Source organism: Salmo salar, chromosome ssa18, assembly GCF_905237065.1.
Source record: "Salmo salar chromosome ssa18, Ssal_v3.1, whole genome shotgun sequence".
In the NCBI taxonomy this organism is placed as follows: domain Eukaryota; kingdom Metazoa; phylum Chordata; class Actinopteri; order Salmoniformes; family Salmonidae; genus Salmo; species Salmo salar.
This window is the reverse complement of record NC_059459.1, coordinates 11,101,577-11,124,342: the sequence shown is the minus strand read 5'-3', so window position 1 is coordinate 11,124,342 and position 22,766 is coordinate 11,101,577. Positions and strand designations below refer to the sequence as shown.

Below are 22,766 nucleotides of genomic sequence, written 5' to 3'. Positions count from 1 at the left end.
CTGAGAGGGTGGATAGAAATGGAGAAAGAGGGAGGAAGAGAAGAGATAAGAGACAGAGATGACGAGGGAAAGCAGAGAGAGAGAAAAAGAGAGAGAGGATAGAGAGGGTAGGGAGATAGCAGAGAGAGAGAAGGGAGGGTGTTGTGAGTTGAGGCAGAAACTGTGCTGGCAGTATTACATAAGATAGCAACTCGAGTCCCACTGCCCATATTAATGTGGTTAGGCACTACGAAGTGATGAAGATTAGTCATAAGTGACGAGACAGATGAGGACACAATCCCACAGTGATTTTAAGTCGTTGTTTATGAGGGCAATGATGTACAAATTAGTTTAAAACAAGACGCACAATGATTCATAATATGATCAATAAGGTTAAGATACAATACAAGCAAATCAGTTGTTTCAACATCACATAATGGTGGTTTCAGTAAAACAGACACACAGGCTGAAGGGTCTCGTTTAACAAGAAGACAATGGAATGATACTTTAGAAAGGATCCCTGAGAGTGGATGTATATGGTCTGGTTAACAGTGTCACCATACACTTGTCTATGAATGCATCTGAGAGATTCTTATGAACGCATAGTCATAGATGTATAGTGTGCTCCAAATGTATTGGGACAGTGACACGTTTGTTGTTGTTTTTGGCTCTGTGCTCCAGCATTGATTTAATGACTATGAGGTTAAAGTTCAGACCGTCAGCTTTAATTTGAGGGTGTTTTCATCCATATCAGGTGAACTATTTAGAAATTACAGCCCTTCTTGTACATAGTCCCCCCCAAATTCACTTACACATGTATTAAAGTAGTCAAAAGTTGAGTATTTGGGCTCATATTCCTAGCACACAATGATTACATCAAGTCTCTACAAACTTGTTGGATGCATTTGCATTTTGTTGTGTTTCAGATTATGTTGTGCCCAATGGAAATGAATGGTAAATAATGTATTGTGTCATTTTGGAGTCACTTTTATTGTAAATAAGAATAGAATATGTTTCTAAACACTTCATTCATGTGGATGCCACCATGATTACGGACAGTCCTGAATGAATCGTGAATAATGATGAGTGAGAAAGTTAGACGCACAAATACCATACCTCCCCAAGACATGTTAACCATTGCAATAACAGGGGAGGTTAGCATTTGTTTGGGGTGGGGGTATGATATTTGTGCATCAGTAACTTTCTCACTCATCACATCATTATTCACGATTCATTCAGGACTGTCCGTAACCATGGTGGCATTCACATGAATGAAGTGTTTAGAAACATATTCTATTCTTATTTACAATAAAAGTGACTCCAAAATGACACAATTCATTATTTACCATTATTTCAATTAGGCACAACATAATCTGAAACACAACCAAAACAAACACCAAATGCATCCAACAAGTTTGTCACAAGCTTGATGTAATCATTGTGTGTTAGGAATATGGGACCAAATACTAGACTTTTGACTACTTTAATACACATATAAGTGAACTTTTGGTCCCCTAAAATGGGGGGGGACTATGTACAGAAAGTTCTGTAATTTCTAAAACGGTTCACCCGATATGGACGAACATACCCTCAAATTAAAGTTTATAGTCTGCACTTTAACCTCATGGTCATTTCATTTTATATCCAAAGTGCAGGAGTACAGTGCCAAAACAACAAAATATGTCACTGTACCAATACTTTTGGAGCTCACTGTAGATATGAGGAGAGCAGAGAAGGGGGGAGAGGGGCAAGAGAGAAGCGAGAGAGCAAAAAAAGAGTGAGAAAGGGCAAGAGAAGATATATTGCAGAAATGTGTACATTTAAATGATCATACGTTATGTGTGCCTGTGCATACGTGTGTATTCATAAACACGTCATACAGTAGTAGCCTCTGTCTGCTCCTCACAGCTCGCGGGGTATGATGGTGAAGGGCCTGATGGGGCAGGAGGCCTCCAGCTCCAGGGCTGTGAGGAAGCAGTCTGGAGCCTGGCTGCTGCCCTGTGACTGCAGGGCCTCCCCCAGGCCGCTCCATGCCTCGTGAGACGTGCTCTGGGCCTGCACCGCGTCCCGCAGCACCTTCTCCCCCAGACCCAGACGCCCACACCGCACCAACAACTGTCCCTGAGGAGGGGAAAGTAAAGGGGAGGGGAGGGTGTGAAGAGACAAAAAAGTGAGTCTGCGTGGGGGATAAGTCACAGAGAGATTACAGAGAGAGCGAGAGAGAGATCTGGCTTTGACTATGGATCTAGCTTTGGCAGTATCTAAACCAGATACAGCGTGTCAGAGGGACACTAAGCGGACACACCAAAACACGGGAGGGGATGCCATGTCCAGCTTTCTGAGATGTTGAGATGTTGCCAAGTTAAAGATCCTATTTGTACCAACTCTATTTGTACTGGCGTGTTGGGTGATTGCAGCCAAAGGCACTCCCAGAAAGGATGAGGCGTGCGTGTGATGAGGATTACTCCCGATGTGTGTTTGTATACTGTATGTGTGTGTGGGAGAGAGAGTGTGTTTTTTGGTGTTTGGTTCAGTGAGTGTATGTTTGTGGCCGTGTGAGAGGGCAGTAGTGGTCAGTGCAGCGTGACATGTCTCTTTGGAACTTCTCTCTGTTGAGGCACTGTGTGTCTCGAGAGTCCAGCAGCATAACAGGGTATCACGCAACCGACGTGTGTTCATGTCAACGGCATGAACACACAGAACTACACACCCACACACATGCACACGCACACAGCCTCCAGAGCAGGGCTTGCCTGAGGTCAAACAGACGAGTCTTGTTATGCAGGCTCTGATCACAAACTCCAGATTAATTGGTCTGAAACTCAGAGATCTGTCTCGGGGCTCTGATGCAACCTCCAAAGAGGATGTTCTGCTCCCTCTGTCTCTCAGTCGCCAAGCTACTCTCTGCTCTAACTCCATACTATCTTCACTCCTTTTCCCACATCATAGTCCTCCCATATACTGTATATTTCCTCTCTCTGCTGCTGACAAGAACAGAAGAAAAGACAGAAGGAGATCTAAGATGGGGTGCAGACTTAGAGACACAGTGGAGGATATACAGTGAGGTCTGTAATTATTGGTACCATTGATAAAGATGAGCAAAAAAGACTGTATAAAATAAATCATACAAATACTGAGCTACAGTATATTGTAAAGATAGGGGTACAAATAATGTTTACCCCTGGTTTCATTACTCTTGCACCATCCCCTTGCGAGGAGACAAGTGTTGGTTGGGGGAGGGGTGCTGTGGGATTATTTAAAATACTCTTTGATGAGGGAGGGCTTCAGATGTTTTTGGAAGATGGGCAGGGATTCTGCTGTCCTAGCTTCAGGGGGGAGCTTGTTCCACCATTGGGAAGAGAAGAGATATGACTGGACTGAGCTGCCCTCCCATAGAGGTGGGAGGGCCAAGAAACCAGAGGTGGCAGAGCGGAGTACTCGGGTTGGGGTGTAGGGTTTGAGCAAAGCCTGAAGGTAGGGAGGGACAGTTCCTCTTGCTGCTCTGTAGGTAAATACAGTACTTGCAAAAGTATTCATCCCCCTTGCCGTTTCCCCTATTTTGTTGCATTACAACCTGTAATTTAAATCGATTTTTATTTGGATTTCATGCAATGGACATACACAAAATAGTCCAAATTGGCGAAGTGAAATCCCCAAAATAACTTGTTTTAAAAAATTCGCAAAAATAAAAAAACGGAAAAGTGGTGCGTGCATATGTATTCACCCCCTTTACTATGAAGCCCCTAAATAAGATCTGGTGCAACCGATTTCCTTCAGAAGTCATATAATTAGTTAAATAAAGTCCACCTGTGTGCAATCTAAGTGTCACATGATCTGTCACATGATCTCAGTATATATACACCTGTTCTGAAAGGCCCCAGAATCTGCAACACCACCAAGCAAAGCGGAACCATGAAGACCAAGGAGTTCTCCAAACAGGTCAGGGACAAAGTTGTGGAGAAGTACAGATCAGGGTTGGGTTATAAAAAAATATCCAAAACTTTCAACATCCCACAGAGCACCATTAAATCCATTATTAAAAAATGGAAAGAATATGGCACCACAACAAACATGCCAAGAGAGGGCCGCCCACCAATACTCACGGACCAGGCAAGGAGGGCATTAACTAGAGAGGCAACAAAGAGACCAAAGATAACCCTGAAGGAGCAAAGCTCCACAGTGGAGATTGGAGTATATGTCTATAGGACCACGTTAAGCCGTACACTCCACAGAGCTGGGCTTTATGGAAGAGTGTCCAGAAAAAATCCATTGCTTAACGAAAAGAATAAGCAAACACGTTTGGTGTTCGCCAAAAGGTATGTGGGAGACTCCCCAAAAATATGGAAGAAGGTACTCTGGTCAGATGAGACTAAAATTTAGCTTTTTGGCCATCAAGGAAAACACTATTTCTGGCGCAAACCCAACACCTCTCATCACCCTGAGAACACCATCCCCACAGTAAAGCATAGTGGTGGCAGCATCATGCTGTGGGGATGTTTTTCATCGGCAGGGACTGGGAAACTGGTCAGAATTGAAGGAATGATGAATGGCACTAAATACAGGGAAATTCTTGAGGGAAACCTGTTTCCGTCTTCCAGAGATTTGAGACTGGTTCAGAGGTTCCCCTTCCAGCAGGACAATGACCCTAAGCATACTGCGAAAGCAACACTCGAGTGGTTTAAGGGGAAACATTTAAATGTCTTGGAATGGCCTAGTCAAAGCCCAGAACTCAATCCAATTGACGTCAACAGTGAATAGGCGACTCCGGGATGCTGGCCTTCTAGGCAGAGTTGCAAAGAAAAAGCCACATCTCAGACTGGCCAATAAAAAGAAAAGATTAAGATGGGCAAAAGAACACAGACATTGGACAGTGGAACTCTGCCTATAAGGACAGCATCCCGGAGTCGCCTCTTCACTGTTGAAGTTGAGACTGGTGTTTGACCGCTGCAAATTGACTGCAAGAAGGCCAAATAGATGTAATATTTGACTAAAACATAATCATTTCAAATCTTTCCCACGTTTGTATACAATCACATACATACTACTGTTCAAAAGTTTGGGGTCACTTAGAAATGTCCTTGTTTTTGAAAGAAATGACAAATTATTTGTAATTATGTTCCGGCTCCTCAACCATCCGCTCAATGAAAAGTCGGACCGCGGCTGAATCTCATTGATGACAGCTGTACTAGAGCATAAACCTGCAGGAGTGAGTCACTGCTTTAATGTTTGCAGAGAATGACAGGATGTTGTCCAGGGTCATGCCAAGGTTCTTTGTACTCTGGGTGTACTCTGAGAGTACTCTGAGAGGGGGACACCGTGGAGTTGCCAACCATGATGGAGAGGTCTTGGAGCGGGCAGGCCTTCTCCGGGAGGAAGAGCAGCTCTGTCTTGCCAAGATTGAGCTCAAGCTGACATCCAAGCTGAGATATCTGCCAGGCATGCAAAGATGCGTGTCGCCACCTGGGTGTCAGAAGGGGGAGGGGAGGTGAAAAGAAGTTGAGTATCATCCGCACAGCAATGATAAGAGAGACCATGTGAGGATATGACCGAGCTGAGTGACTTGGTGCATAGAGAGAAGAGGAGAGGGCCTAGAACTGAGCCCTGGGGGACACCAGTAGTGAGAGCACATGGTGCAGACCCATCCTCTCTGCGTCACCTGGTAAGAGTGACCTGCCAGGTAGGATAAAATCCAAGAATGTGCAGAGCACGAAACGCCAAGTCCCGAGAGGGTGGAGAGGAGGATCTGATGGTTCACAGTGTTGAAGGCTGCAGACAGATCTAGGAGGATGACAACAGAGGAGAAAGAGTCAGTCTTGGCAGTGTGGAGAGCCACTGTGACAGAGGAGAGCAGTCTCGGTTGAGTGACCAGTCTTGAAGCCTGACTGGTTAAGGTCAAGAAGATCGTTCTGAGAGAGTTTGTCAGAGAGAGCACGCTCAAGTGTTTTGGAAAGAAAAGAAAGGGAAACCAGTCTGTAGTTTTTGATGTCAGAGTAGTCGAGTGTTGGTTTCTCGAAGAGGCGAGTGATTCTGGCTATTTTAAAGCCAGAGGGGACGCAGCCAGTGGTAAGGGATGAGTTGATGAGGGAAGTGAGAAGGTCTCCAGAGATGGTCTGGAGAAGGGAAGAGGGGATGGGGTCAAGCAGGCAGGCAGGTTGTCGGGCAGCCGGACATCACTAGTCGCAGGATTTCATCTGGAGAGAGAGGAAAAAGAGCTCAAGGCATAGGGTAATGATATGTGAGTGGTACCAGTGGACTCAATAGGCGGAGTGAATGAGAAGCGGATGTCATCAACTTTACTTTCAAAGTGGTTGACAAAGTCGCTCACAGAGAAGGAGGAGTGAGGGGGAGGGGGTGGAGGATTAAGGAGGGAGGAGAAGGTAAGGTGGAAAATAGGGTTAGAGGCAGAAGCTTGAAATGTATAGTGAAAGAAAGTGGCTTTAGCAGCAGGTACAGAGGAAGAGAAAGTAGAGGGGAGTGATTGAAAGAATATGATAGGCTGGAAGAGGAGAGAGTACTGGGAGAGAGAGTGAAGATTGCGACGGCGCATGAACACCTGGACAGGGTCTAAGTGAGTAGGGTTGGAGGAGAGGGACACAGAAAAGGGAACAAAGTAGTGATCAGAGACCTGAAAGGGGGTTGCAGTGAGAATAGTAGCAGAGATGAGGTAAAGAGATGTAGAGATGACCAGAGATGAGGCAAAGCACATTGCCTGCCTTGTGAGTGGGAGGGGACAGGGAAAGGGCTAGGTCAAAAGAGGAAAGGGGTGGAAAGAAAGAGGTGGAAAGAAATTAATCGAAGGCAATAGTCGGGAGGTTGAAGTCTGGCTCACGATGGCTCACCACAATAAGTGGTGAGCCATCATCAGGAAATGAGCTTATCAAGGTGTCAAGCTCATTGAGAAACTCTCTAATGGCACCTGTTGGGCAATAGATAACAACAATGTTAAGCTTGTGTGGACAAGTGACAGTGATAGCTTGGAGTGCAAATGAGATGGACAGGTGAGTGAGGGAGAAAAAAAATGATCTCCATTTAGGAGAAATGAGTAGCCCTGTGCCACCAGATGCATTCAAACTTTGAGAGAACACATGGGTCAGATGAAGAGAGAGTAGCTGGAGTAGCAGTGTTCTCTGGGGTGATCCATGTCTCCGTCAGGTCCAAAAAGTCTAGGGACTGAAGGGCAGCATAGGCTGAGATGAACTCTGCATTTTTAAACTCTAATACAATTAATTAATTTGAGCTTGAAGAGGACCTTGAAGAAGTTGTGCCACAGATTGCGTCTTTTTAGGAGGAACCACATGGACATGGACTTGGATGAGGTACTGGCCTTTGTGAAATCAACAGTGTACGGAATACATATTAGGAACTTAATCATTCCTCCTCATCAGACCTCATCCCTTACCTAGCCTAGTTTTAACCCTGCACTAGTCAAGTGTCACCCCTCCTCCTCAAGCTTCACCCCTCCCCTAATCAAGTACATACCCTGCACTAGCCAAGTGTCACTCCTCCTTTTCAATCTTCACTCCTCCCTTAGTAAAGTATCAACCTTGCACTTGTCAAGCGTCACCCCTCCTTCTCAAGCCTCACCCCTGCATTGGTCAGCCATCAAACCTCTGCCTCACCTCTCTCATCCGTGCATCAGTCAGTTCTCACCCTTGCATTACACCACATTCTTTCTTTCTAAATCCCAATGAGCATGTCTATTGGCCAAAAATACATGTCAATTCAAAGAGCCAGCTCGGAATTATCATTTATCATCGTAATGATTAAATTACTTTCAAAGATACTAGCAACAATAGCTTAGGGAAATGACATGTTTACATACACACACTAAAGGACTTCACTTGCAAGCGAGCTATGTTATTTTATATACAGTCTAGCTAGCACACCAACTAGATGGAGCAGGTCTAGTTACAAAGCAGGATCAATGAGTTATACCCAATTCATTTGCTTACATTCTGGAAATATGTTGAAATGGGCACGGATTGCTTTAACTGATTAAACCAACCCATGTTATTTAGCAATATTAAGCTTTGGTGGTGTACCAGAATTCTAAGATTGCAATAGCTTAGCCCAGATCCAGGAAGTGGAGTGGTTGTGTTTACATGCGGCCAGTGGAGTGCTAACAATATCCATATTAGCTAGCAACATTGTAATTGAAATTAATTGAATCCTACCTAAGCTAGCTACATTTTCCCAAATGTATACCTCCACATGTGTTGTGGTTGTTGTTGGCTCTTAGCATGTATTTCGGCCAATGGAAAAGCTCATTGTGAATAAATGAGTGAAAGGGTGAGCGGTGAAAAAGAGAAGTGAGGCTTGACTTGAGCAGGGGTGATAATTGACCAATGCAGAGTTGAGGAGAATTGAAGAGAGGGGGTTCCTAATATGTATTCCATACAATTGCTCCGTGGTGATCCCAGTGGTAGCATGTGATTATGGCAGAGACAAATATCAGGCTGTAGCCTACTCAAAATATCAAAAGTGTTTGAATTTATTCTCCACATTTAATTTTGATTTCATCAGGGGTTTTTTCTTCACTTTTCCGTAGTCGTCAGCTCTTTTTGGGCTCCCGAGTGTCGCAGCAGTCTAAGGCACTGCTTGAGGTGTCACTGCAGATGCCCTGGTTTGATTCCAGGCTGTATCACAACCGGCTGTGATTGGGAGTCCCATAGGGCGGCGTACAATTGGCCCAGCGTCGTCCGGGTTTGGACGGTGTAGGCTGTCATTGTAAATAAGAATTTGTTCTTAACTGACTTGCCTAGTTAAATAAAGGTTAAATGTAAAAAATATATATAATCATTTATGGACTGCCTTCTTCAATTCAAACCACAGGTTATCAATGGGGTTCAAGTCTGGAGAGTAAGATAGCCATTGCAAAATGTTGACTTTGTGGTCAATTAACAATTTCTTTGTGGATTTTGATTAGTGCTTGGGGTTATTGTCTTGCTGGAAGATCCACTTGCGACCAAGTGTCAGACTCCTGGCAGAAGCAACCGTTTTTTTGTGTGAGTGAGGAAAGAACAGCTGACTGAAGACAGGACTGCCGGGCATTCGTACAGTTGAGTCCATTTCTGCTGTAACATGGACTCTACAGCATGATGAAACTTTGTTGCTCCTTGCTGAAAAAAGCAAGGTGTTGTAGAAAACGAGTCTTCGGTTGCCTAGACAATGCACCCCTCCCTGCAGCAGCAGCACATGCAGTCAGGAGCGGAGGAGGAGAAAATGTGCATGTTAAAAAAAAAAGAAGCTACTCGAATGGTTATTACGGTGACTGCGGTCATTTGGCTGACCAATAACTGTCATTCAAAGTTTCATGACTGTCACAGCCCTAATTGTATTTCTATAAATTAATATAATTTCCCAAAAATGTTTGCTTCATTAAATAACACCCGCAAAACACCAGTTTCAACACTGAAGAGGCGACTCAGCAATGCTGGCCTTCTTGGCAGAGTTCCTCTGTCCAGTGTCTGTGTTCTTTTGCCCATCTTAATATTTTCTTTTTATTGGCCAGTCTGAGATATGGCCTTTTCTTTGCAACTCTGCCTTGAAGGCCAGCATCCCAAAGTCGCCTCTTCACTGTTGACGTTGAGACTGGTGTTTTGAGGGTACTATTTAATGAAGCTGCCAGTTGAGGACTTGTGAGGCATCTGTTTCTCAAACCAGACACTCTAATGTACTTGTCCTCTTGCTCAGTTGTGCACCGGGGCCTCCCACTCCTCTTTCTATTCTGGTGAGAGCCAGTTTGCGCTGTTCTGTGAAGAGAGTAATACACATCGTTGTACCAGATCTTCATTTTCTTTGCAATTTCTCACATGGAATAGCCTTCATTTCTCAGAACAAGAATAGACTGATGAGTTTCAGAAGAAAGTTCTTTGTTTCTGGCCATTTTGAGCCTGTAATCGAACCCACAAATGCTGATGCTCCAGATACTCAACTAGTCTAAACAAGGCCAGTTTTATTGCTTCTTTAATCAAAACAACAGTTTTCAGCTGTGCTAACATAATTGCAAAAGGGTTTTCTAATGATCAATTAGCCTTTTAAAATGGTCAACTTGGATTAGCTAACACAACGTGCCATTGGAACACAGGAGTGATGGTTGCTGATAATGGGCCTCTGTACACCTATGTAGATAGTCCATTAAAAATCAGCCGTTTCCAGCTACAATAGTCATTTACAACATTAACAATGTCTACACTGTATTTCTGATCAATTTGATGTTATTTTAAATGGCCAAAAAAATAGCTTTTCTTTCAAAAACAAGGACATTTCTAAGTGACCCTCAACTTTTGAATGGTAGTGTACAGTATATCATTTTAAATAATATGATTTATGATAACTAACAATCAAATAAAAGCTAGAATAGAAAATTTTAAAAAATGGGTATTCAGGCCACATTGATTTTGTTGTACTGTTGAGTAGAGGAATTAGCCAAGCATTAGCCATGGCAAAATGCATCGAAGTGCAGGAAATTACCTTCAAAACTTTTCTCTACGCTGCCAAGGTACCTTTCTAGCTAATACTTTGTTAGAGTTTACACTTCCTCTTCCAATGAACTGTGGGGAGGTCAAGATAATGAATCTGTCGACCAAAAGTATTCATTTTAAAACGTTGATTACTTCTACTTGCCATTATCATTCACCAGATGATAAGAAAAGATGTGATTACATGTTTTTTGCTAACATTTGATGGGGGTCCCTGGGTCGCCGGTTAACCTGGGCGGGGGTCCCTGGGTAAGAAAAGTTTGAAAACCCCTGCCCTATCCCTGGTAGCCTTAGTTATCCCTAGTAGCCCTGTCTCTATCACTGCTCTTCATCTCCCCCTCCCTGTGCCTGCCCGCATGACCGTAGTCTTGCTCGCCAGACTCAGAGTGCATCAGAAGGAGACTAACCTGCCCGTGACCTGACACACAGCCAGGGCGGGCCACGGATATGACACGCCTTGTGTCAACAGTCAATAATACACAAGTGAATCCAATCTCTCAAATGCATACCCATTCAGATAAAGAGAGAGAGAAAGGGATGGGAGAGGGGAGAGGGAAAGAGAGGGAGGGAAAACAAACAGAGAGAGAGAGAGAGCGAGAGTGAAAGACAGAGAGAATGGGGTGAACACATGCACACATGCAAACAAGCCAACTCCCTTCCTCCTATATTAATTTCTAGCTGGTTATCAGAGGTCTTGCTCAATAGAATATATTTCCCTGGTTGCTAGGCAATCCCATAAAGCGCCAAAGAAGGAGCGAAGTGTTATAAATAATGTATTTGCATGATCAAATCAGCTGCCAGCCACCCCCATACAGAGAGAGAAGAGAGATAGAGAGGAAGAAAAGGAGGGAGGAAAGAGAGAGAGGGCCCATTTGATCACTGGAACACAGTTAATTCTATTAGATGAAGTCATTGTCCTTGACTGTGTGTTTGTGCACGAGTGTCTGTGTATCTGTCTGTGAATATGTGTGTGTGCGTGTGTGAGTAGAAGAATAGAGAAAGAGACCGAGAGAGTGTGAGGAGGAAGAGAGCGGATGGTTCAGTGAGAAGAGGCCTATGTGTAGCCAGCTGACTCACAGCGAAGTAGCCGGCCCGAGCAGAGGAGAGGAGCAGAGGTGCTGGGATGTGGAGAGAGGTGGTGAGAATCATTTAACAGCAGAGTCAGGAAGAAGGCAGTGCATGGAAGGCCACAGCTCAGCTCAGATCCACTGGCTTCCCAACCCAGCCACCACTACCCATCCGAAAATACACCCATCCAACTAGCCCTGGGGATGAGTCACACCACACTGCCTTTCATAATGTATCACACACACACACACACACACACTTTACACGTCACATACACACATCCTACACACATTTAGTCACACACACACACACACACACACACACACACACACACACACACACACACACACACACACACACACACACACACACACACACACACACACACGAGAAAGTGTGATCCACTCTCATAACGCTATCGTGTTTTCAAAATATCTGTTCCTTGACTCATACTCCCCTTCACATGTTCCTGTGGCTAGTTGTGTGAAAACAGATATAGGGCTGACAAACAATGTTCTTCTCATCACTGTAAGGTCCTGTGCTGGTTATAAATACTGCGTAGACCTAGTGAATAGAATAAAATCACTGTCTGGTTAATCCTCGTCCTTGGTGTGAGACCGTAACCCGCTGGTTATGTTGAACACAGATTACATCATCACTGTATAACACTGTTTTATGGGGGAGTTGAGGGAGTGTATTTTTGGGTACTAACACCCAGAAAGATGGAGGGAATGAGCTGTTGCTAGGCAGCGAGCGGAAGAGAAGAAGAGCGAGTCTGGAGAACATGCGCTAACGGTGTTGCGATAGCTACATTGCTAATTACCGTAGCTCGTTAAACCAAGTTATTATTAGCTCGCTTGTAAATTAAGCTCATAAAACAAAGAACAGGACCATGTTAAAATGGCCTCCGGGGTTAAGGGATAGGAGGTTCGGACGAACACCAAAACCCTCGAATTGGTACAGGCAGAGAGAGGAGCAACCGCAATATTGGTGCTGGATTGGTAATACTTGGATTGGAGCAAGCATGATTGACCATACTCCACATAATATGCTGTTCTGCTTACACACAAGCACAGACACACACACAGTGACACATCTGTCGTAGGAGAGATCCAGAGTGGGCCAGTGCCAGCTGGCTGTGTTTCAGCTCCTCATCACCCCAGGGATTGGTACTCCCACTGGCCAAATATGGAAGAGAGAAGCACCCTCTCTTACCCCATGGGGGCTGTGTACTCCAAACACACACACACACACACACACACACACACACACACACACACACACACACACACACACACACACACACACACACACACACACACACACACACACACACACACACACACACACACACACACACACACACACACCAGAGCGAGAGAGAGCCCTTATGTGGTCACACTGCAGCCACTGTTTTAAGTCGGAGAAGCATTTACGGCATCACAACCAATGTATGGTCACTACGGAGCCGGCACGTGGGGTAATGGGAGAGTTCACATTCTCTAGTTCTCTAGTCTTTCACCATGACAACAGAGAGGGGTCAGAGCTGCTCTGGTTAATCCACTGGGTCAGCACAGATGGGCGAGGGAGAGAAAGTAGAAGGGGGGGGAGAGAGAGAGAGATCAGCAGAAAGTAGGAGTTAGAAAGAGATCAGGAGATGAGGTAGGTCTGGGATTCTTTACGATTGGACCATTTCTTACAGAGTGCTATGACTCACAGGTAAGTTTTATGATGGTAATCTGCCATTACTGATGATAATAGGTCTGTTGATGTGCCCCAGGCCTTTGTGGGTGTGACTCTCATCTGGGCTGTATGTATGTGTGTGTCTCATCAAACCTGTGTTTGTATGCCTGTGTCTCTCTCACCAGGTGCAGCAGTATGCGGTGTCCGTTGGGGTGGATGGCCAGGGCTTCGTCATAGAAGCTCTTGGCCTCGTCCTGGTTCCCTTTGAGCTCGGCCAGCCGGGCCCTCAGCAGCAACACAGAATGGGAGTTGGGAAAGAGCACCGCTGCCTCATGGACACAGAACTGGGCCTCCTTCGCACGCCCCTCTGCCATGAACAACTCTCCTACGGGAGATAGATGAGGGGATGAGAGCGAGACAGAGAGAGAGGGGTTGGGGGGGGGGAGCATTAGCACCGGATGGGACAATTGCAATACATTACGTGCAGATAGTCAGGCTAACATGTCACTTTACCAAATGGCCACGTTGTTTGACATAAATTATTCTTGTTTCATTTCTCTTTATTTTACCAGGTAAGTTGATTGAGAACTTCTACTCATTTACAATATTTACCAATGGAGCGGTTCCACGCCAGCGAGAGCGGAAAATGTTTTGGGTATCTCAGATTGTTCTGGCAATTCTTCCATAGGAACTTCATTGGGAGGAAGGATGTTTGACATTCTTTTTACATTCGTATTACAAACAATTTTGGAGAAAATCATGATGAAAGTGACCATTGTAGTCCCTTTTTAGACCTATACATGCCTCCTGTAAGACATTATGATCTGTTAATCATACATGATACAGACAACATCTTGGTGTCATTATATTACCTATAGTGTTCTCTCAAAAATGAAATATGTCTAGATTCTGAAATACACATTAACATTAATTTATTCAATATAACAAGTATTAATATCTCAAAACTACTATTTTTGATTTAGTTTATTTGTTAACATATTGTTTGTGACAATATACTTTTTAAACACGTGACATTTTCTGGTCCTGTAATGATATAACGCATATTATGCATAGACATTCACGATATAGGTCATCAATCATTCACAGACCTCCTTTAGGATTGCAAATTCAGCAAGTCAACAGCAGAGGGAGTTCCCTTTTGAATCCATTTTCCCATTCAGTGTGTTGGTGGTACTCATAAAATGTATCATACCTTCAGAATTAGCAGAGACTACTCTGGAAATGTGATGTACTTGTACAGTTCAAAACAATATGTATTAAAATGAACATCATCAAAAAGGGGCATTTTGGGATGTTAATATTTTTAACGTTGAATAAATGAATGTGAAATTGTACAGTGCATTTATAAAGTATTCACACCACATTACTTTTTCCACATTTTGTTGTGTTACAAAGTGTCATTGAAATAGATTTAATTGTCATTTTTCTATCAACGATCTACACAAAATGCTCTGTATTGTCAAAGCGGAAGAAACGTTCATTTAAAATTGTTTTAGAATTTAAGTTCACAAAAATAAGATTGTTTATACAATTTAGAAAATACAATGTGGGGACCAAAATATTCTTTCAATTTCAACTTATTTTAGAAGAAATAGGGAATTATATACTGCGCCTTCAGAAAGTATTCATACCCCTTGACCTATTCCACATGTTACAGCCTGAATTGAAAATGGATAAAAACATATATTTTTTTACATACAATACACACCATAACATGTTTTAGAAATATTAGCTAATTGAAAATGAAATATAGAAATATCTTATTTACATAACTATTCACACCTGAGTCAATACTCTGTAGAAGCACCTTTGGGAGCGATTACAGCTTTGAGTCATCTTGGGTATGTCTGTATCAGCTTTGCACATCTGGATTTGGGGAATTTCTCCCATTCGTCCTTGCAGATTTTCTCAAGCACTGCCAAGTTAGATGGGGAGTAGCGGTGAACAGCAATCTTCAAGTCTTTCTACAGATTTTCAATGAGATTCAAGTCTGGGGTTTGGCCCGGCAAGTTAAGGACTTATTGTTCTGAAGCCATTCCAGCATTGCTTTGACTCTATGCTTGGGGACATTGTCCTGTTGGAATGTAAATCTTCGCCCCAGTATAAGGTCATTTGCATTCTGAAGCAGGTTCTCGTCAAGGATTTTCCTGTATTTGGCTCAATTCATTGTTACCTCTATCCTTACCAGTCTCCCAGTCCCTGCCACTGAAAAGCATCACCATAGCATAATGCTGCAACGACCATGCTTCACAGTAGGGATTGTGTTAGACGGGTGATGAGCTGTGCCTGGTTTTCTCCAGACATAGCGCTTTGCATTCAGGTCAAAGACTTCAATTTTTGTCTCATTAGACCACAGAATATTTTACCTTATGCTCTCAGAGTCTTTCATGTACCTTTTTTTTGCAACCTCCAGGCGTGCTGTCATGTGCCTTTTTCTCAGGTGTGGCTTCCATCTGCCCACTCTCCCATAATGTCCAGATTGTTGAATTGGTGTAGAGACTGTTGTCCTTCTGGCAGGTTTACCCCATCTCATCGAAGGAACTCTGTAGTTCTGTCAGAGTGGTCATTGGATTCTTGGTCACCTCCCTGACCAAGTTCCTTCTTGCCCGGTTGTTCAGTTTGGTCAAATGGCCAGCTCCAGGCAGAGTCTGGGTAGTTCCATATTTTTTAAGTTTCTCAATGATGAGACCACTGTTCTCTTGGAAACTTTCAACACTTTGCAAATGGTTTTATACCCTTCCCCAGACATATGCCTCATCACAATTATTTCTCTGAGATCTATGGACAGTTCCTTGGACTTCATGGTATAGTTTCTGCTCTGACATGTAATGTCAACTGTGGGACCTTACACTGCTCTTGCCATGACATAGACTGACAAGGTGAATCCAGGTGAAAGCTATGATCCCTTACTGATGTCACTTGTTAAATCCACTTCAAATCAGTGTAGATGAAGGGGAGGAGACAGGTCAAAGAATGATTTTTAAGCCTTGAGACGTGTCAAGAACTGCAACTCTGCTGGGTTTTTCATGCTCAACAGTTTCCCATGTGTATCAAGAATGGTCCACCACCCAAAGGGCATCCAGTGAATGTGACACAACTGTAGAGGGATTGTGAAGTCAACGTGGGCCACGTTGACTTCACCTGAGGGCAAAAGTGGGTGCGACTCAATATTAGGAAAGTGTTCCTAATGTTTTGTACACTCAGTGTAGACAGGTGTGTTTCTTTCTAAATCATGTCCAATAAATGTTATTGGTCACAGGTGGACTCCAATCAAGTTGTAGTGACATCTCAAGGATGATCAAAGTAAATTGGATGCACCTGAGCTCAATTTGGAGTGTAATAGCAAAGGGGTGTGAATACTTATGTAAATTATATATTTCTGTATTTAATTTTCAATACATTTGCAAAAATCTCAAAAAACATGTTTTATGGAGTATTGTGTGTACATGGGTGAGAAGCATACAGGTGTCATTCCTAACTCAGTTGCCAGAGAGGATAGAAACAGCTCAGGGATTTCACCATGAAGCCAATGGTGATATTAAAACAGTTACTTAGTTCAATGGCTGTGATAGGAGAAAACTGAGGATGGTAAACAACATCATGGTTACTCCTTAATACTAACCTAATTGACACAGTGAAAAGATATTCCAAAGCATGCGTCCTGTCTGCAACAAGACACTAAAGTAATACAGCAAAGAAATTGTCAAAGCAATTCACTTTTTGTCCTGAATACGTGTTATGTTTGGGGCAAATCCAATACAACACATTACTACGTAGCACTCTCCATATTTTCAAGTGGAGGTTGCATCATTTATTTTTTTATTTCACCTTTATTTCAGCAGGTAGACTAGTTGAGAACAAGTTCTCATTTACAACTGCATCTTGGCCAAGATAAAGCAAAGCAGTTCGACACATACAACACAGAGTTACACATGGAATAAGTAAACACACAGTCAATAATACAGTAGAAAAAGTCTATATACAGTGTGTGCAAATAAGGTAAGATAAGGGAGGTAAGGCAATAAATAGGCCATGGTGGCAAAGTAATTACAATATACCAATTAAACACTGGAATGGTAGATGTGCAGAAGATGAATGTGCAAATAGAGATATTGGGGTGCAAAGGAGCAAGATAAATAAATACATACAGTATGGGGGTGAGGTAGTTGGATGGGCTATTTACAGATGGGCTGTGTACAGGTGCAATGATCTGTGAGCTGCTCTGACAGCTGGTGCTTGAAGTTCGTGAGGGAGATAAGAGTCTCCAGCTTCAGTGATTTTTGCAGTTCGTTCCAGTCATTGGCAGTAGAGAACTGGAAGGAAAGGCGGCCAAAGAGGAATTGGCTTTGGGGGTGACCAGTGAGATATACCTGCTGGAGCGCGTGCTACGGGTGGGTGCTGCTATGGTGACCAGTGAGCTGAGATAAGGCGGGGCTTTACCTAGCAAAGACTTGTAGATGAGCCAGTGGGTTTGGCGACGATTATGAAGCGAGGGCCAGCCAACGACAACGTACAGGTCGCAGTGGTGGGTAGTATATGGGGCTTTGGTGACAAAACGGATGGCACTGTGATAGACTGCATCCAATTTGTTGAGTAGAGTGTTGGAGGCTATTTTGTAAATGACATCGCCGAAGTCGAGGATCGGTAGGATGGTCAGTTTTACGAGGGAATGTTAAGCAGCATGAGTGAAGAATGCTTTGTTGCGAAATAGGAAGCCAAATCTAGATTTAATTTTGGATTGGAGATGCTTAATGTGGGTCTGGAAGGAGAATTTACAGTCTAACCAGACACCTAGGTATTTGTAGTGTTATGGATATCATGTTATGGATATGCTTGTAATAGTTAAGGACTGGAGAGTTTTTCAGGATAAAAAAGAAACGGAATGGAGCTAAGCAGAGGAAAAATCCTAGAGGAAAACCTGCTTCAATCTGCTTTCATCCAGACACTGGGAGATGAGTTCACCGTTCAGCAGGACAATAACACAAGGCCAAGTCTACACTGGAGTTGCTTACCAAGAACACAGTGACTGTTCCTGAGTGGCCGAGTTAATTTTGACTTAAATCTACTTGAAAATCTATGGCAAGACCTGAAAATGGTTGTCTAGCAATGACCAACAACCAATTTGACAGAGCTTGAAGAATTTTGAAAATTATAATGGGCAAATGTTGCATTATCCAGATGTGAGTTACCTAGAAAGACTCAGAGCTGTAATCGCTGGCAAATGTGCTTCTACAAAGTGTTGACTCAGGGGTGTGAATACTTATGTAAATAAGATGATTCTGTATTCAATTTTTCAATACATTCACAAAAATGTCTATAAACATGTTTTCACCATCATTATGGGGTATTGTGTGTAGATGGGCGAGAAAAAATAAAAATTTAATCCATTTTGAATTCAGGATGTAACACAACAAAATGTGGAATAAGTCGAGGGGTATGAATACTTTCCAAAGGCACTGTATGTGCGCTAGCCCAGTAAAGTGTGTGTGTCTGTGGACGCATACCCATGTGTCTATGTGTCTGTGTGTGTGAGAGACAGATTGAATAAATGTTTGTTTATCTGTTTTTTGAAGTGGGCACAGATGGGAGCTAGATGGGAGCTTTGTGTGCACGCTATTATACACTCATATAACATTAGTCAGAAAGATAAAAAAGGCTATTTAGGATCCCTATTTTAATTTGGGGGAAAGAATAGTTATTCAAAGCATTATCCCCTGTTATATAAACTATTTTTCATATTCCTCACCTGGACTCTCACCAAAATGAACAACACCAATAATATGAACGAATCATTCATAGTGGCTGTGTGTGTGCGCACACGCATACATGCGTGCCCGTGTGTGTGCCTGTGCGTGTGTGTGTGTGTGTATGGAGCCAGGTCATGCTGATTGTTTCCTGTGTCCTGCCCTGAGGAGAGGAGCAGTGCTGTGTGTGTGTTTGTGCTGCCTGACTATTTGACCAATCATGATGCGAGATTTTAGGCAGGAAGTTACAGTAAGTGGAGGCTCCTCATAGGAGGAAGACAAGGACTCTCCTACTCAGTAAATAAATAAAAAATATATATACACATTTGATCCTTTTTAGATAAAACTATCCTAAATATAGTCACGTCACCAACTAACTGATTAAAACACTGTTTTGCAATGAAGGTCTACAGTAGCCTCAACGGCACCCTCTAGGGTAGCACCATGGTTCTTACCCCCTTTCAAAAGACTTACACAGTTATGACGACTTCCGGAGGACGTCCACCCACCTATCAGAGCTCTTGCAGTATGAACTAACATCTTGTCCATCCAATCAAAGGATCAGAGAATGAATCTAGTACTGAAAGCAAAAGCTACAGCTAGCTAGCACTGCCGTGCATAACGCGTGGTGAGTAGTTGACTCGGAGGAAGACAAATTCATTTCTTCAAAATTAAGGAGAAGCAGCAGCAGAGAGAGCTAGCTATATTTGTAGTATTTTTCTTCTTAGTTTACCTGTCACTTAGCTAATACAGAGAATAATGCTATTTATGTTAGCTAGCTGGCTATGGCTATCTAACACTGCAACTCTTCCAAGTCAAGGTAAGCGTTCCGTTTTATTCGTTTATTGCTACCGGGGCCCGCCAGTGTAACTGCTAAACTGCTTACTGTACACTGTCTGTATTGCGTGATTGTACACATGGATTGGATTGTGGGTTTCCAAATGCGTTAGTTCTATGTAGTTTATTGACTATAGCGTTAATATGGTAACAACGATGTAGGATGTGTAGCGGTTAGCAGTTATGTATGTGGCTGCTTTAAAAGTGAACTGTGTGTTCGGGTGATCAGGGGGGGTATTCATTCATTCTGCCGATCCTGCTGCAAAACGTTTCTTAAACGGAAGCAAACGGAACAAAAAAATGGCGAGGGACCTACCTGAATATATCCAATAACTGTTTGGACTAATGATTACACACCGCAGATCAGCTAGGAGGCAAGACTGTGTAAGAATGTGTCACTGTGTCACCTTGATTACTCCGATTCAGCTCTCGACCCGTGTACCTACGTTACCTACGACACCAACCGCCACTGGATACAGTATATGTGTATCTGATGTGATGTAATCTGGAGAGTTCCGCGGGTTTTGCAGTGACAAAAATGTAAAGGTTCAGTCTAAAGGTTAAAATCCTACACGGTGGACTCGACCCCGAACTCATCCAATGTTATAATGGTGGCCTTTCTCTCTGCTCAGGTCACAATTATAGGGTAGGATACCCTCTAGCTAACTCTAGTGGAGTGTACACTAGTACCTCCAGAACTAGAGTGTACACTCCGGTGGTAGAGTCTACACTCCCTCCTGTATCTCCCTCACTAGCTTTAAGCACCAGCTGTCAGAGCAGCTCACAGATCACTGCACCTGTACATAGCCCATCTGTAAACAGCCCATCTATCTACCTACCTCATCCCCATACTGTATTTATTTATTTATTTATCTTGCTCCTTTGCACCCCTGTATCTCTACTTGCACATTCCTCTTCTGCACATCTACCATTCCAGTGTTTAATTGCTATTGTAATTACTTCGCCACCATGGCCTATTTATTGCCTTAACTCCCTTATCTTACCTCATTTGCACTCACTGTATATAGACTTTTTGTTTTCTTTTGTTCTACTGTATTATTGACTGTATGTTTTGTTTATTCCATCTGTGTTGTTGTATGTGTCGAATTGCTATGCTTTATCTTGGCCAGGTCGCAGTTGTAAATGAGAACTTGTTCTCAACTAGCCTACCTGGTTAAATAAAGGTGAAAAAAATAAATAAGCTAATTTCAGTGGATAAGAAGCACACACTTGTCCTAGCCAACTCCAGTGTACACTCGAGTGTAGTAGACTAGATAGTAGTGTAGTCCCCCTCCCTCCTGTACCTGCTTGCAGCCAGATGTGCTCCAGGGTGGTCCAGATGTAGGCGGGACCCTGTCTGTGGGCGGAGCTGATGGCTGACACCTCTGAAGTGGCCTGCTCCAGACGAGACGCAGCGAGGGACGGACCACTCTGAGAACCTGACCCAGACAGAGCTGACAATCAGCACACACACACACACACACAACATCATACACTATCATACACAGTAAACTTGATCCAGGAAGAACTGATACTCACTCAGTACACATACACACAGAGCCTGATCCAGGAAAAGTGGAGACTCAGCACACATACAGAAAATACGAATGATGATATGATATATATATCCTCATACACACTCAATCTGGTCCGGGAACAGTTCTCATTCTCAATCAGTACACATGCACGAAAACCCCTAATTTACAAACAGCAGATCATATTTTGTAAAGATACAAATACTGGTCTCTCTTGCAAAATAGCTTTTATTCTCAAAGAGACATGGTTAAATAAACATCAGTACACTCCCAAGAGGATGTGTACAGTATACACACCAGTCTCAGGGTCCTGAAAGTCTGGCAGGGTGAGGTGGAGACCGCTGGGTTTGTGGCTGAGTGGAAGTGGCTCTGGTGGGTGGATACTGCTGCTGTCATCCCACTCACTGCAACACCACATGACAGCTAATCAATACACAGCATTGTATAAAGCTCCCGCTGAGCACACAGCAGCAGACATTATACAGACATGCACCAATAGTGCAGTAGACACATGCACACACAGTCACTCATGCACGCACGTACGTATATGCATGCACACACCCACACATGAAATACAAGCATGTTATACACTAGGCCTGGGACAATACAAGTATCACAATATTCTTTCCATGGAAATTATGAAAACAGGAAGCAGACCTAACTCAGACCTAAACTGCTTTATATAAAATATTGTGTGCTGTAGCTTGGAAAATAAATAAATGTGACTCTGGATGACAACATAATAATGTTTGTTTCCAACATTAGGGCTGTTTTCCTAATGAAGTTAACTCTGCATCGTGCTTTGTTTCCTTGCCACGATACTGGTATCGTCCCTATTATACACACAAGACACAGACACCAACACGCATGCATGCACGGAATGGACGCACCCACATGTAACAAACGCAATATTGACACAAACAGAGAGACAGACAGGCAGAAACATTCACGTACCTGGTGCGTGTGAAGTCATAGCGCCTCTGCCATAGATGCAGCATGTCTTGGCAGGTCTGGAGTGCTATACCTGGCCCATACAGAGCCTCCTCCAGCTTCACCTTAGTGAACAGCAGGCTGAGTGACAAGGAGCACATTAACACAACAATATTAGTACACCATTAGCACTTAACACATTGATACACACATTCGTGTGCTGTGCCATACACTCAAACAGGGGTTGGAACCAAAATTATTTTCCAATCGTTTCGTTCTGAACAGAACCATCATTTTTTCCGTTCCGTTCCACTGTTCCGACTTGCAAAATAAAGTTCTGAACCGGTTGGAACCCCCAAAAAGTACAGGTTTATATCGTTCCTTTCTGTTCCTTTTTAAACTTCTGAAATCAATTATTTTTTAAAGACATTTTTTTTACATTAGCTCGACATTAAATTACTTCACCAATCAGTGCGGATAGAGCAGCT

The 22,766-nt window shown here is 43.2% G+C and overlaps 1 protein-coding gene across 2 annotated transcripts in view; it reads right to left on the bottom strand.

Moving 5' to 3' along the window:
* Nucleotides 1-1,507: 1,507 nt before the first annotated feature.
* LOC106576764 (tetratricopeptide repeat protein 7A) overlaps nucleotides 1,508-22,766 on the bottom strand; it is a 41,002-nt gene continuing 19,743 nt past the window's right edge. Inside the window, exons 16-20 of one of the 2 annotated variants that reach the window (XM_014154140.2) lie at nucleotides 22,303-22,419; nucleotides 21,646-21,752; nucleotides 21,118-21,267; nucleotides 13,394-13,596; nucleotides 1,508-2,100 (exon numbers count right to left, since the gene is read on the bottom strand). In XM_014154140.2, coding sequence (XP_014009615.1) covers nucleotides 1,882-2,100; nucleotides 13,394-13,596; nucleotides 21,118-21,267; nucleotides 21,646-21,752; nucleotides 22,303-22,419 — 796 coding nt within the window. In that variant the 3' untranslated portion in view covers nucleotides 1,508-1,881. The remainder of the gene's footprint in view (nucleotides 2,101-13,393; nucleotides 13,597-21,117; nucleotides 21,268-21,645; nucleotides 21,753-22,302; nucleotides 22,420-22,766) is intronic. The other variant, XM_014154141.2, reaches the window with a different exon arrangement.